The following is a 13,220-nucleotide window of genomic DNA, read 5'->3' as shown; positions in this document are numbered from 1 at the left end:
TGTTAAAGAAGTGTTATAGTAAATAGTATTTTTGAAATTTAGTCTTTAACTAAGTTAAACGGTGTCGTGCGATGCATATAATTGTCCTTACTAGTGCCTAATGGGATAAAATTTTGTTGTTATAAATGTATAATATTTTTCATCATTGTGCTGCTTTACAATAACCTTTCGCATGAACCAGCAAATAGAATGTTTACAGAAAGTTGAATGAGAAAGCCAGAAAGTATAATATACCATCAGATTACATAGTTATTTACAGATGGAAGATTAAGCTTTCTTCTAAAAGGTAAAACCAGGTGCTTAGCCACCAAAGAAGAAATATAATATGTTTCAAGAGTAGAAAGGAAGAGACAAAAAAAAAAAAAAACTGTTATGATTAGTTAGTCAGAAACTCTCCACGGTTGACAATAAAGTTAACCTCTTTCTGTGTGTTTTCTACATTCGTATTCAGGACTGATTCATTAAGACCTTATGGCTGCCGAAGATGCTTCTCAGATGATGGATGAGATCATAACATGCTTCCAAATGAAGGTGATGTATGTGCAGCAACGCCATACAATACCGTGTTTGAATGGGCCTAGATCCTCTCCAGTTATTGAACTTGTATCATTTTCTCTCTTCACAGCAGGTGCAGTTGACGGAGAGAGATCAAAGGGTATTTGAACAAGGAGAAATAAAGTTTAATTGCATCCAATTATGCCTCATTTTCTGTGAGCTATGGCACTGTGTTTTGAGACATCCAAGACTATTTCAAATAGATCAGCCTCAGACTCATCAAAATCTAAGACTTGAGTACTATTCCCATTGTGGTGATTTCCTTTGTTTGCGGATCGATTAAGCCACTGAGAATCAATCCTTCCCATGGAGAAGAGCTCCTTGCTGTCATCATAGCCAAGGGTAGCACCAGGGGAATTCACAAGTGGGGCTATGAAGCATGGATTTGGTGTTCTTTGCGCATTTGCAGGTGCATATTTGAATGCACTTTGTCCAAAATTAACCAAAACCTGAATGTCTATATTTGCAGCCAAAGTTGGACAGAGTGGAGTGGCAAATTCCTCTGACTGGCAGTGGATGACATGCACCAACTCTGAGTCCAATGTGAAGAAAACCTTTTTCTGCCTTGGATCAAACCCGCAACCAATTACCCTATCAGTTCCTATCCATTGTGCCTTCTCAGACTCCATTACAAGTTTCATTCCTGTAACCAAGTTTCACAACTTAGATGTGTCGAAAAGAACATGAATGAATCAGCATATATTGAACTATATCTGTAGAAGTGAGTGAATTTAGCATAAACACAATGATTGTAAAGTACAACCAATCAAAAACTCAAGATATATTAAAATGATAATGGAAAAACAATGAAACCCTGCAGAAGTTATTTGAATATTATCTTGATTTTTTGATTGGTTGTAAAATTGTTTTGTGGAAATATGAATATACAAATTAAAATCAGACAACTTAAATGCAGCTCCTTGTATACATATGGTACTGTTTTGCAATTGTAATTAGAGCTCCACTTTAATCCACATAATAAAGGTTTGCATTAAAGATTAGCACAAGTTATCAAGGTAAAACTCAAATTCTAATAGGATAAGAACACTAAAACCACTTTAAAAAGGGCATCTAAATTTTGTCCATTAAAATCATTACTATAACACAACTATAACTGGTCTATTCTGCTCTAAGTACGACTTTGTAGTTATATGGTGGAATGTGGACTGTTAAAAACATTTCGTGTGGGCCTTTGATGTTGATGTTTTAGGTGACAATTAGAAATGTGTCTTTAGTTGGGTCAAGCTGTTCTGTTTCTAAAACATCAGCACAAAGCCAAAAATTTTATGACTAATGAACTTCGAATTTGTACTGCACTTATCACTACACCACCTAATGAATAATGACCCTATCCTCTTGTCCACAAATTTTGGACCTATAGGAAATGGAATGGCCTTGAAGCCTTTCTTTACTCAAATGGTAAATAAAAATGAACATGTCAAGCAATAAAACAAGGGTAGGTAATTCAGTTACCTTCAAGAAAGACAGAACCATTGGAATTGAATCCAATGCTCCGAGGGTAGCTACCTGGAACTGTCAAAGGAACACCCCCTCCAGCTGTTAACCCCAATGAGAACATCACAGATCCACTCTTTTCACCACCCTCTTTCTGGCCAAGTTTCATTTCTTCAACAGTGTCCAATTCACTTGCTCCATTGGAACCATCTTCAATGAGGAGTTTTGTCTTCTCCCCTTCTCTCTTCGCAACAACCAATTCATGATCATCGATATGAGAAAACAAGATGGTGATTTCAAAATAGGCCTCTTGTGGGAAGGCATAGTTCCCCAAAGGAGGGCCAGGAAGAGGTAAAACCGTCCTAATGACAGAAGCAACACTCATATTGGAAGAGTTGTTTGTGTGAAGAACCTTTTTTAACCCAGGATTGAGCCTAATCTTCTGCATATATTCAGCTGATCCATTGCACACTTCCCAGCTTATCTCAGCATTAGTTTTCATTCCATATTCACCAGCTGCACATGCTCCTAAAAGGGTTGATCTCTTTAAATGAGATGTCATGTTGCTCTTGTAGTTACTAAAAGCAAATCTAGACCAACCATTTTCCACAGCATCAACAACAAGGTAGGGATGATCATCCCAGTTAAACAAGTGTCCTCTTCTTGAGACACCATTATGAAACACATAAAATTTACCTTTGTTTTTGTTTTTGTGATCAAATTGGTGATAGATTGATGGTTGTTGATGAAGTCTTGCAATTCCTGCTTGGAGGCTCTCCATTCTGGTGATCCTATTGGCCTCAACAAAGTCTTTGTGCTCTTTCTTGTGGTGACACAAACGCCATATAAAAACCAGCAAAAGGGTTGAAACACATCCCAATGAGGCTGCCACCACCGCAACATGTATCACTCGACCCATCTATGATCTTTTCAGATTTTTTTTTTCTGCTTTCTTTTCCTTTTCAATTTCCTATGCATAGAATATTGTTCTAGCAATGAAGGGTGTGGTTTGGACTTTGGAGGAGTAATAATGGTAAAGGAATGAAAGAGGAGAAAATGATAAGGAGGCAATGGGGTATGGTGAGCATGGACTAAGACTTGTTCAATCAAAGCATGCAATAAGAGGTGATATTGTTATGTACTTAAGTTATGTTGTTATCAAACCAAAAGGTGAAGTGTCACATAAGGTTGAGTTTTCCTTGGAGTATGAATTCTTTGTCAGTATCTTTTAATTTAATTTTATTCGAACCGTCAAATACTTCTCATTTGAGAACAAAGGCGTTTGTTGATTTATTTTGTTTTGTTTAATTTTCAAAGGAGAGAGAGAGGAAAAAAAAACTAACATGGGCTGCATGAGTTGTTGTGCTTTCCATTTCATGCACTTCACTCACTAGTGGTGGCCAAATCGTCAGAGGCAGATATGATTTTCCACTAATCATATTATAAACAAAATTAATACTATAGGTGATGCTTTGTAGATAATCTTGTTCTTGGCATTACATCTACAATCTTTCTCTAGTCTGATACAGTGCAGAGTTCCAAATGCAAAATGGGTGCTTTTACCGAACTCTGATTTTGGGTTCTCTCATTATCTGCACTCTCTAAAAGTATATATATATATATATATATATATATAAAACAATTAAGGTGTGGAACTTCACAAGTGGCCATGGCACTTTGGAATAATAACACTATGACAGACATATAGTGATACAAAGAATAATAAATAAATAAATAAACTAAAGTTTTGTATTTGGAAAGTAGTTGTACCATTTTGGCATTTTTTTTTATCGAATTATGAATTCTAATTTTTGTTGAGTTTAATTTTTATACCGACGGTGTGTGCACTCTCAATCAATAAAATTTCTATTAAAATGTTTTAAGATAGGTATCAATATTCTAGAAACACTAACTAAAGGATTAATAAATAATTTTTTATTGAAATTTATGTTAGAGGTACATTAAAAATCATAATGATAATACGTACATTTATAGTACTTTTGTTTTTTTTTTAAAAAAAATCATTTGATTTTTGTAGCAATTGCCTTTAAAAAAAGCTATTGAAATATACCCTCATTTACGAGTGGATTTCTAACATTCCATTCATTGCTGGGAAAGAATTTAAAGTGTGCGAGTCCCTCTGCCATTAAGTGCACCGTCCTAAACATCATAATTCAGTGTTGTGTGTTTCCTGATGGAGTTGGAAAGAAAAACATTTCCACATGTAAACCTTGTCTTATTCCATGAATAATGACTCTCATTCCAGATGGCAAAGTCATTGTTGAGTGAGACACTTCAATATGGCCACAGTAGAGCCAAACAAATTAAGTGTGGGAAAATAAGATCACAAATTACAAAAACAAGCAATAAAAAAAAAGAAGAATGCTTGGTAACATTATTTAGTGCAAATTCAATGTATCATGCAGTTAAAATAGAATTGGAAAAGTTGAAAGCGACACACATTATTTGAGGCAAATTACCTCACATCATATACATACAGCAAAATTAAGTTAGCTGGGTAAAAAAAAAATGAAATAAGATTTATATGTAATAAAATGCTAAAAACTGTACACGGTACAGTGACGAGTAAATGCATATAACGTTATACCAAAAATACTAAAGTCAGACTTTATAAATCTGAAAATTTGTAAAAAAAAAAAAAGTATTTTTAGACCTAATATAGGGGGAAAGAGTATTCTTGTGTAGATATGTAGAAATCAAGACTAACAATTTTTTTTTGGTAGACATGTGTAAACCATAACATTTAATTTACTAATCTACAGAAGTTGAAGTAACGTCACTGATTTAAAGCAGTTTAATATCTTTTGAGTGTAGTTCATATTGATTTAATTTATTCAAAACAGATATGGCATAAAGCAGCTATCAACCAAATAATTAATAATCATTCTCTGACCAATTAATCTGACGATGAAACATTGAATTGCTTTTTCAAATTGATGCAGCTGAGAAAAGTGAACATCGTTGCTTGAATTATAACTAATGGCTTTATAATAGTATTTCGTAAGATGGTAATGTATCGTGATGGCTTGTCCGGCTAATGAGAATTTCTTTCACGGTTTTAATTCAATTTTAAGTTAAAGATATGTATGTACTTTTTGTTATAACTTGAACTGCATTGGTTGATCATTGTAAATTGCATTGTTGATGGCCAACTGTGGGGTTGTGAGTGATCACCCTATAGGCAAATAGACATCAGTGACTAAGACTAAGGATAAGGAAGTTATAAAAAAAAGACTAAATATAGCTGCCTCAAGGTTTGCTGCGATCTCTCAATCCCTCACCTCATCATCACATATAAATACCATTGGAGAACCAGTTTTCTCCTCTGGCTGCAATTAATGAGATCACTCTCCTTTGGTCTAGGAAATAACAAATACGATGATTTATATTACTTACCATGAGAAAGACATTCATGATCGAATCAAACTCACCCCATATTTGGCTTTGTAGTGACAATTTCTTGTGGAACATGTTCATCGTCCCAAGGAGAGATTCTACCCTCTTCCTCAAGAGGATTGACTTTCTTAACAACATTTTTCAGATCATCAAGCATGGCAAATGGTTGGGGCTCAATAGTCTTTATGACACAGCTACACGATGTCCTTAATTTCTCTGAACACTTACAGACCTCTAATGTTGATATAAATAACTAATATAAGCTCAATTATAAGGCCTCCCAAACTTGATTTATCCGGAAATTTGATATCAAAAGAAAAAAGCAGAAGATATATCAACTCACGTGGTAGAAGAGTCTTTTGGAGTTGAGCTTCATACTCAATCCCAACAACAGGTTCATTGTGGAGAAAATGCTGCATGAACAAAGAGAACATTATCTCCAAAACCACCCATAGTTAGTTATGAACCATTTTAATATGAAAAAAAATACTGGTAAATATTCATCTCTCAAGCTGGTAGATTGAATTTGATCACGCTCCAAATAAGCAGATTCAATCTCAGACATCAACAGGGCACGAACTACAGATATTTCACGCTCTGAAAAGCCATGAAGTCTTACCCTTGCAACCTAAAATATAGCTGTCAAAATATCAAAATAAAAGGGGAGAAAAGAAGGAAACTGAAGAGAGAAAGATGAAGAAAATGCAACTTAGGTCCAGATGAAAATAATACCTCTATTAACATTGATTCCAAGGCTTCGATAATTCCTTTTCTTTTACAAGATGAAGTCATTATATTGGTCTTTAATGGATGGACTAGAACATCAGCAACAACAGAACATCTCCACGCGCCTCTTTCAACGAGGATGGGGACCGGAGCCGCTAGAGCTCCGCCTCGAGTTCAACGGTGCTGCGGCGTGTGGACTGGTGGAGCTTCTCCTTGATGTTGTGGTCGAGGTCCTCAACGGCGTCGTCCTCGTTGTGGAATTTGAGGATCTAGACGAGGCAGTGGATGAGAGCCAGGAATGTTGACCATTGGTGAGGGAGATCGTCTTCGAGTTTGGAGAGGAAGGGAAGTCAAGGAGTGTGAGGAGGAATTTTAGGGTTCCGAACAAGCACGTTTGTGTCTGTAATGTTGAGTGAGAGGGAAAGTCAAACAGACGTGGTTAATTAAAAACGAAAAATATTCTAAGACACTTTTGTAAAAATATTATAAAACCTAGTTTTTTAAAATGGTTTTTATAAAATTATCGTAAAAATATTATATTTATTTATAAAAATGTTATCGTATTTTTTTAAAGTTGTTTTTTATCAACCGACGTAAAATCCACACGTAGAAAATGTTTTTTCAGTAGTATAAGTTACCTCCGTATAAATATTACCATTAAAATAAAAATTTCTTGCTTGCTCCATCAACCCATAAGCAGACCTAATGAATTTGTTAGACTTATCATTATATACTGAAGACACTACAGAAATCCATGAGCTACAATAAAAAAAGTCTAGTAACGTTTTATCATTAGATTGTTAATCCCTCTCAGAGACATCTTTCTTACAAAACAAACTAACATTTATCTAAAAATAAATTTTTAGTATAAATACTTTAAATTTACATTCAAATGATGTATTATACTAATAAATAATTTTATCAACATAAGAAATCAATAGATTCCATCAAGGCAACACACTAAATCATAAATAAATATAACTTAATTGATTTGTCAGAGAAAACTTAAATTCAATTTCTAAGTAATATAGTTTTTAAAAGGAATGATGAGTTTTAAATATGATTAAGTCAGAATAAAGATTAATTTCATAACAAATTTAAAGGACCAAAATCCTTAAAATATCTTGGAATAACCGGCAAACTTAAGACTCTGTACCAAATTTAAATAGAATACACTATTAATATAGTACGTTTTGTTATTAATATAAGTTCACAATATTTATATTCAGAATTTAGTTTTCATTAAAAGAAACTATATTTATAAAAGCTAACCAAATGCAAATCATTAATTAATAAGTAATTTTTTAATATTTAGCACAATATGCTAAAATAAAAAAAAAAAGGAGGGATGCATCGATTTGATCAATTATTACGAGGCACTTCACTTATTTGTGCCTTTTCTTTATGCCAAACTAAGTTCTTATTTGGTAGATGAGAGATTCTCAAGATATAATTAAGTGCTAAAGTGGGAATCCCTCCTATCCATAGCATGCATGCATTTCAATTTCGAGTTAATGTAATTCGATTTTTACTTTTTTTTTTTCTTCATCGTATAAGGGTGAAATTGGAAATTTGTTCTTATTAAGCAAAAACAATCATGCTAGTAGACGATAATATGAGAACATACTTGTGTTAGGACAATAAGAAATTGGCTATATTATAGGTTTGGTCACCCTTTAATTACTGATTCATAATTATTATTACCATCCAAAAATCTTATATAAAAGACATAAAAGAATATATTTTTGTCTTGATTATAAAAAATATAGGACTATTTTATTGTAATTTTTTTTTATCCCTAATGATTAATCTTCTCTTCTTATGAAAGTGGGTGTATTTATTGAGTTATTAATAATTAGCTGAAAAATTATCTTTTGAAAAATAATCATACCTTAAATTATTTAATGTCACGGGTAGTCTTAAAATAAAATTAAAATTTATGACAAACTAACTCATCTAACTACTTTTATTGATTTTGATGAATTAAATAATTATTTCATATATATAAGATTGGAGATAGTATTTTTTTTTTACAAACCACATGTATCTTCTATAGGAGATAATCTTTTTCGAGCTGGATAAGACCTGAGTGACAAAGCTCTTCCTTCAAACAATTGTATATCTAGGACTTGAACTCGAGATCTCTAGTTAAGTTAAAACAATCACATTTCAGTTGATCCACATGCTTGATGGTCTTGATCTTCAATTTTGGTATCTATTACTTTTTTTGCGATTTTAGTCTACCTATCTTGAAATTTTCACAAATTTGGTTCAATTCTCAATTTTGCATATGTATTTTTTTTTGGTTCAGTTGAACCTAGACCTAGTGTATTTATTAATGACACTATTAAAAAAATAATTTAATTAATTAAGAGATTGTGTCTCATTTAGTATTGTTATAAATATTGTTGTTGTTGTTATTGTTGAAAGGGTTAGTGAGAGTAGGTGTGAGATCATTTGCAAAAGAGGAGTATTAGAGATACATTCTCTAACTAGGGTCGTGCAAGACTTAGCCTAACCCTATGGCCTAACTTGACCCATTTTAATTTAACTCGTATATCATCAGGTTCATTCAAGTGTAAAGATGAGTTAGGCTCTAAAAAATTGACCCAACCAAAATATAGGTATGTGTTAGGGAAACACAACTTGTCCCAACCTAACTTTTGCTTGTCCCTAACTTTAATAGTCACTTGTATGGGGGGATGCCATAAGTAATTATCATTTAACTTTGTATAATATCATGTATAAAAATGAGATATAGATTATTCTTGAAATCTCAATTACATTAATAGGAAGTGAGAACTTGTGTTACTTGTATTTTGGGTCAACCTAGTTTTATCTTAAATAGACTCAATCCTAATTTGACCCATAGTTATTTGGTTCATTTAGGTCTAAGGCTGTTAGGGTCTAAAAATTGGCTTGATGGGTTAAGGTTGATTGCAACTTGGCCTAATCCTAATTTGACCCATAGATCCTTTATACTTTGAAATAGATTCAATTTAGTCTCTATCTGCTCCAACCATTTTTAAAATTGAACCCATTTTTAAAAAAAATACCAATATGCCACTAACTTGTACACATGACTTTTTCATGAAAATGGGTGCTTCTCAAAAACAATTTACGGAAATGATGTTCTTTGTAAACAATTTACATTGCAAGGACTTTTTTTTGGTTATGTTGGATTTATTTTTTGTCCCGTAGTGGGAGGCACCACCCTGAGTGGTGCCTCTTGTTTTTTGTTAACACACTTTTTACATTGTTATAGATACAATCAATATAAAAAAAAGTACTTTTTACATTGATTGTGCCTATAACCAATGTAAAACAGTAAAAGTACCACTCAAAGTGACACCTCCTGCACTCTTACGTGGCAAAAACAACCCATGCCATCTAAATTATTTCAAAACTACACTATATCCGTATATTATTTTTCTAAACCACCCATTTTAGTAAAAAAAAAAAAGTCTGTGCACACTACACACACAAAAATTCGCATGTCCCCCCCAAAATAGAAAGCTATTATTCCTACTACCAGTAATGTTATTGGCATTACCAAATGGGATGAAATGTCTCTTTTGCCCACAAGTCCAAATCCCTACACCCCTTAACCACTCATTTTCCTCTATGACTTCTCACTCCCTAACCCTAAGAAGTGTTGCCCTCTTCTAGTCGTGTTGTTGCATCACATCACACCTGACCCCCTTACTGTGCCACCATCCAACGACACCATCTTTGCCCTAAATTTGAACCTCTAAGGCTTTGCATGCAACCCCAACACTAACAACACCACCATAATCCAACAGACTCCTGCACGTGTTACCTCAACCTCCAAGGCTCCACGCACACGACTCCTTCCACTATCGTATCATTTGCACCCCCACCACCACAACCCACCATTTTAGGATTTTGTTGAGGGATTTATAGGTTTGGGGTGAGGTGTTTTGAATCTATGTTGTTGAGGTGTCAATGAGTTTGAGAGGAGGGGCAACAAGGAGGGGTATGGAAGGGTTGTAGAGAGGGGAATGTTGAGACAACAACGAAAATATGATTTTGTTGTTGTACAACATACAACCGAATTCTATTTCCATTTTTGAGTTGGGGGTGAAAAAAAACATAAGAAAATTACAATTTTATTGTTGATTGTACAAAAAAATCATATTTTGGTTGTTTCATTTTCTTCCACCCCCACTCAACAACGAAAATATGATCATGCTGTACTAGTGTGCAACGACAACATGTTTTCATGAGAAGGACAATTTCAGAAAAAACACAAAAAGCTACTCATAGGGGTAGTGTCATTAGCAAAGTTGGTAGTGTCAATGGTTGTTCCCTAAAAAAATAGGGTGTTGCTATTGGTTCCTACCATCTTTCAAATTTTCCAAAAACATCTTTTCCCATAATGCACAAAAAAATACACTTTTGCTGCACTCATGGGGGGGGGTGAGAAAAACATTATGTAACGGAACCACAATTTTATTGTAAATTTTTTTTCGCACTCCCACTAGTGTAGCAAGAATTGTATTTTCATTGCATAATTGGGTTTATGGAAAAAATGCACAACGAAATCAAGATTCTGTTGTGCAAGTGAGGGTTAACCAAGAATGTACAACAAGAACATGATTTCATTGCACGGTGTACAACAAAGTCATATTTCCATTGTACATTTTTTTGTTTTTCCCATTGTTAAATAAATAGAAATAACTTAGGTATTAATTGCATAATTTGTAACCCAAATGAATCATGATTTTGTTGTGTCACAATTTCTGTAACACAACGGAATCGTGATTTCATTATGTTGTAATTTGTGTAACCCAACAAAATCATGATTCTATTGTGTTATAGACATTGTAGATGGGAAAAAATGAATGCTAATATTAGAGGATAGGAGGCAAAGGGTATTTTGGTATTTATGCATTGACGGTAGGGACTAATATCAATTCCAAAAAAAAAGGAGTTACTATTGACTCCATGATAATTACTCTTGGCCCTACCAGGGGGTTGTGACTTTTTTATTCCAAAAACACCCTCCAGGGAATAACGATTTCGTTGTATAAAATGCACAACGAAATTGTGATTTTGTTATGCACCAGTTTTTGCCCCCCTTATTCACAATCGAATCGTGATTCCATTCTAATCATATACAATGGAACCATGATTTAGTTATATGTTTTTTTGTCATCCCAAACATAACAAACAAATCTTGATTCTATTGTTATATTTGCGGCACCCCCCTTAACACAACGAAATTCCAATTCCATGTGGCTAAATTTTTTATCATAACAGAATCATTCCATTGTGATAAAATTTTAGCCACATGAAATCACGATTTCGTTGGGATAAAAAAATATCCACCAGATTCCGTTGTGGTGTTTTTTTTAAAAAAAAATGGAAGAAGAAACACATTTTTGTGAAACTTAAATTGTTTGTTTTTATTGAACACTGCAGCATTGCATTTATTGGTTGAGACTATTATTTTTTTGCGATGTATTGACTGAACACCACTTTTTCGAAGACATATTTACTGAACAATCATTTTTCCTGATACGCATACCAACCATATTAAACATAGACCCAATCTAAATCATTTATGTTTTTGGTGTCATCTCAACCATTGATATGGCATAAGTCATGAGAGAGAATAATATATCATTTAATATAAATAGCAGTAGGGGCTTGATGCAACTCTACACCTTTGCTTGATATTCACCATATTGCTTAAAATATGTAGAGTGTATATGCTCTTGTGTATTGTGATGGTGACATGATTCCATCATCTGAAGGGATATTGTTTGAATGTTCTAGTGGTCCTTAAGTCGTCACAATAAGTGACCACATATCGCTTGATGGCTTAGGGAAAACAATTATTGATGTCACTGGAGGTTACAAAATTTTACTTTATCTTTTTTACCACAAACCAATTTACGTTGGTGATGATTGTGTTGAATACGAGTATATGAAGCTTAAACACAATGATGATGTAGGAAAAATGGTTTTCATCTTTTCAGAATTTAGTGGCAAAAGTCCAATTGAGTTGAATGCAAATTTTGGTCAATCTATAGATGAAATCATTACTCTGCTTTGCAAACCAATAAAATCAAGATCTGCTGATGAGATCATTGCTCTAATGCATGTTAAATTTGGGTAACCATGTTTTTACTTTATCAAAATCTTACACTATTTGTTTATTTAATTTTAAAAAAAAATTATTATCAATGTTTATTTAGTTATTGTTTGTCCATATGTTTGTTTTATAATCAATTGAAAAGTTGTTGTTACTACTAGGTGTGTGTTGTTTAAATAGTCAACAAACACAAAAAATAAGTAAATTAAACACATCATCAACTAACAAAAATATATGTCAAAACAACAAAAAATTGTACAAATAATAATAATTAAATAATCATCTGCCCTTGCCACCTTTCCTGCCACCCTTGCCACCATCCTTGACAACCCTCTTCCTCTGCCTCTCTAAGTTACACCCAACGTTGAAGCCTTCCTACAACTATTGTAGAGCTTGTTGTATGGTTCGATGATGACTTATGTCCTTTGGCACAACTTTGAGGTCCAACAAGCTCTACAACAATTGAACATGACTAAATTGCATCAGCACCCTCTCTGGAAGATAAGGCTACACGTTTGTCTCGCACCTAATGAAGTCAAAGAAAAGGGTTTGCTGGGGGAAAGGCCTAACACCCTTGTGGCGCTCAAAAAGACACCAAATGACAACATCCATTTGGAGGCCATCCATCTTCTCCCTCATCGGATCAACTTACTTAGTAACTTGTGTTGGCTTCCATCTGCTAGCTACCAGTTCATCCAGAGCATCGATCCTAGGCTCAAAATAGCCAACAATGGGTAGATGCACAAATGTCTAAGATTGTAAAAAATATTGTCAAAAAATTATGGTAATAAATAAAATAATAATACAAATAATCACAATTAAACAATTATTTACTTATCATGACTAAAGTCATGTAACCTCCAACATGCTTACTGGTGTACTGACTCACATAGGAGAAATGATCATATAGGTATGTCAGTGCAACGACTCCCCAAGCGTACCAGTG

At 33.7% G+C, this 13,220-nt stretch overlaps 1 protein-coding gene across 9 annotated transcripts; it reads right to left on the bottom strand.

Annotated features, from left to right (window-relative positions):
* Positions 1 to 208: 208 nt before the first annotated feature.
* LOC100788520 (zinc protease PQQL-like) lies at positions 209 to 6,566 on the bottom strand. Of its 9 annotated transcripts, XM_041009281.1 has the most exons (6): positions 6,160 to 6,566; positions 5,918 to 6,055; positions 5,771 to 5,840; positions 2,707 to 2,895; positions 2,029 to 2,538; positions 209 to 1,198 (listed from the first exon to the last, which is right to left on the bottom strand). In XM_041009281.1, the coding sequence occupies exons 1-6, from the start codon at positions 6,217 to 6,219 to the stop codon at positions 702 to 704; spliced, it is 1,464 nt and encodes a 487-aa protein (XP_040865215.1). In that variant the 5' UTR covers positions 6,220 to 6,566; the 3' UTR covers positions 209 to 701. The 9 variants fall into 9 exon arrangements, with proteins under 9 accessions (XP_040865215.1, XP_040865212.1, XP_040865214.1 ...); XM_041009278.1 differs by having other exon boundaries at positions 2,029 to 2,895; XM_041009280.1 differs by having other exon boundaries at positions 2,029 to 2,895; positions 6,047 to 6,055.
* Positions 6,567 to 13,220: the final 6,654 nt, after the last annotated feature.

The sequence above is a fragment of the Glycine max genome, chromosome 14, assembly GCF_000004515.6.
Source record: "Glycine max cultivar Williams 82 chromosome 14, Glycine_max_v4.0, whole genome shotgun sequence".
Classification (NCBI taxonomy): domain Eukaryota; kingdom Viridiplantae; phylum Streptophyta; class Magnoliopsida; order Fabales; family Fabaceae; genus Glycine; species Glycine max.
The sequence above is the reverse complement of the archived record's forward strand: the minus strand, read 5'-3'. Positions and strand labels throughout refer to the sequence as shown.

What these genes read in the sequence shown, in the direction of transcription:
- LOC100788520 (XM_041009278.1), bottom strand. Translation starts at nt 6,219, where the DNA reads ATGACTTCATCTTGTAAAAGAAAAGGAATTATCGAAGCCTTGGAATCA. An exon ending in TGGAATCAATGTTAATAGAG is followed by an intron (nt 6,056 to 6,159) that starts GTATTATTTTCA and finishes GCTATATTTTAG; the next exon opens with GTTGCAAGGGTAAGACTTCA. An exon ending in TGGTTCTGTCTTTCTTGAAG is followed by an intron (nt 1,199 to 2,028) that starts GTAACTGAATTA and finishes ACTTGGTTACAG; the next exon opens with GAATGAAACTTGTAATGGAG.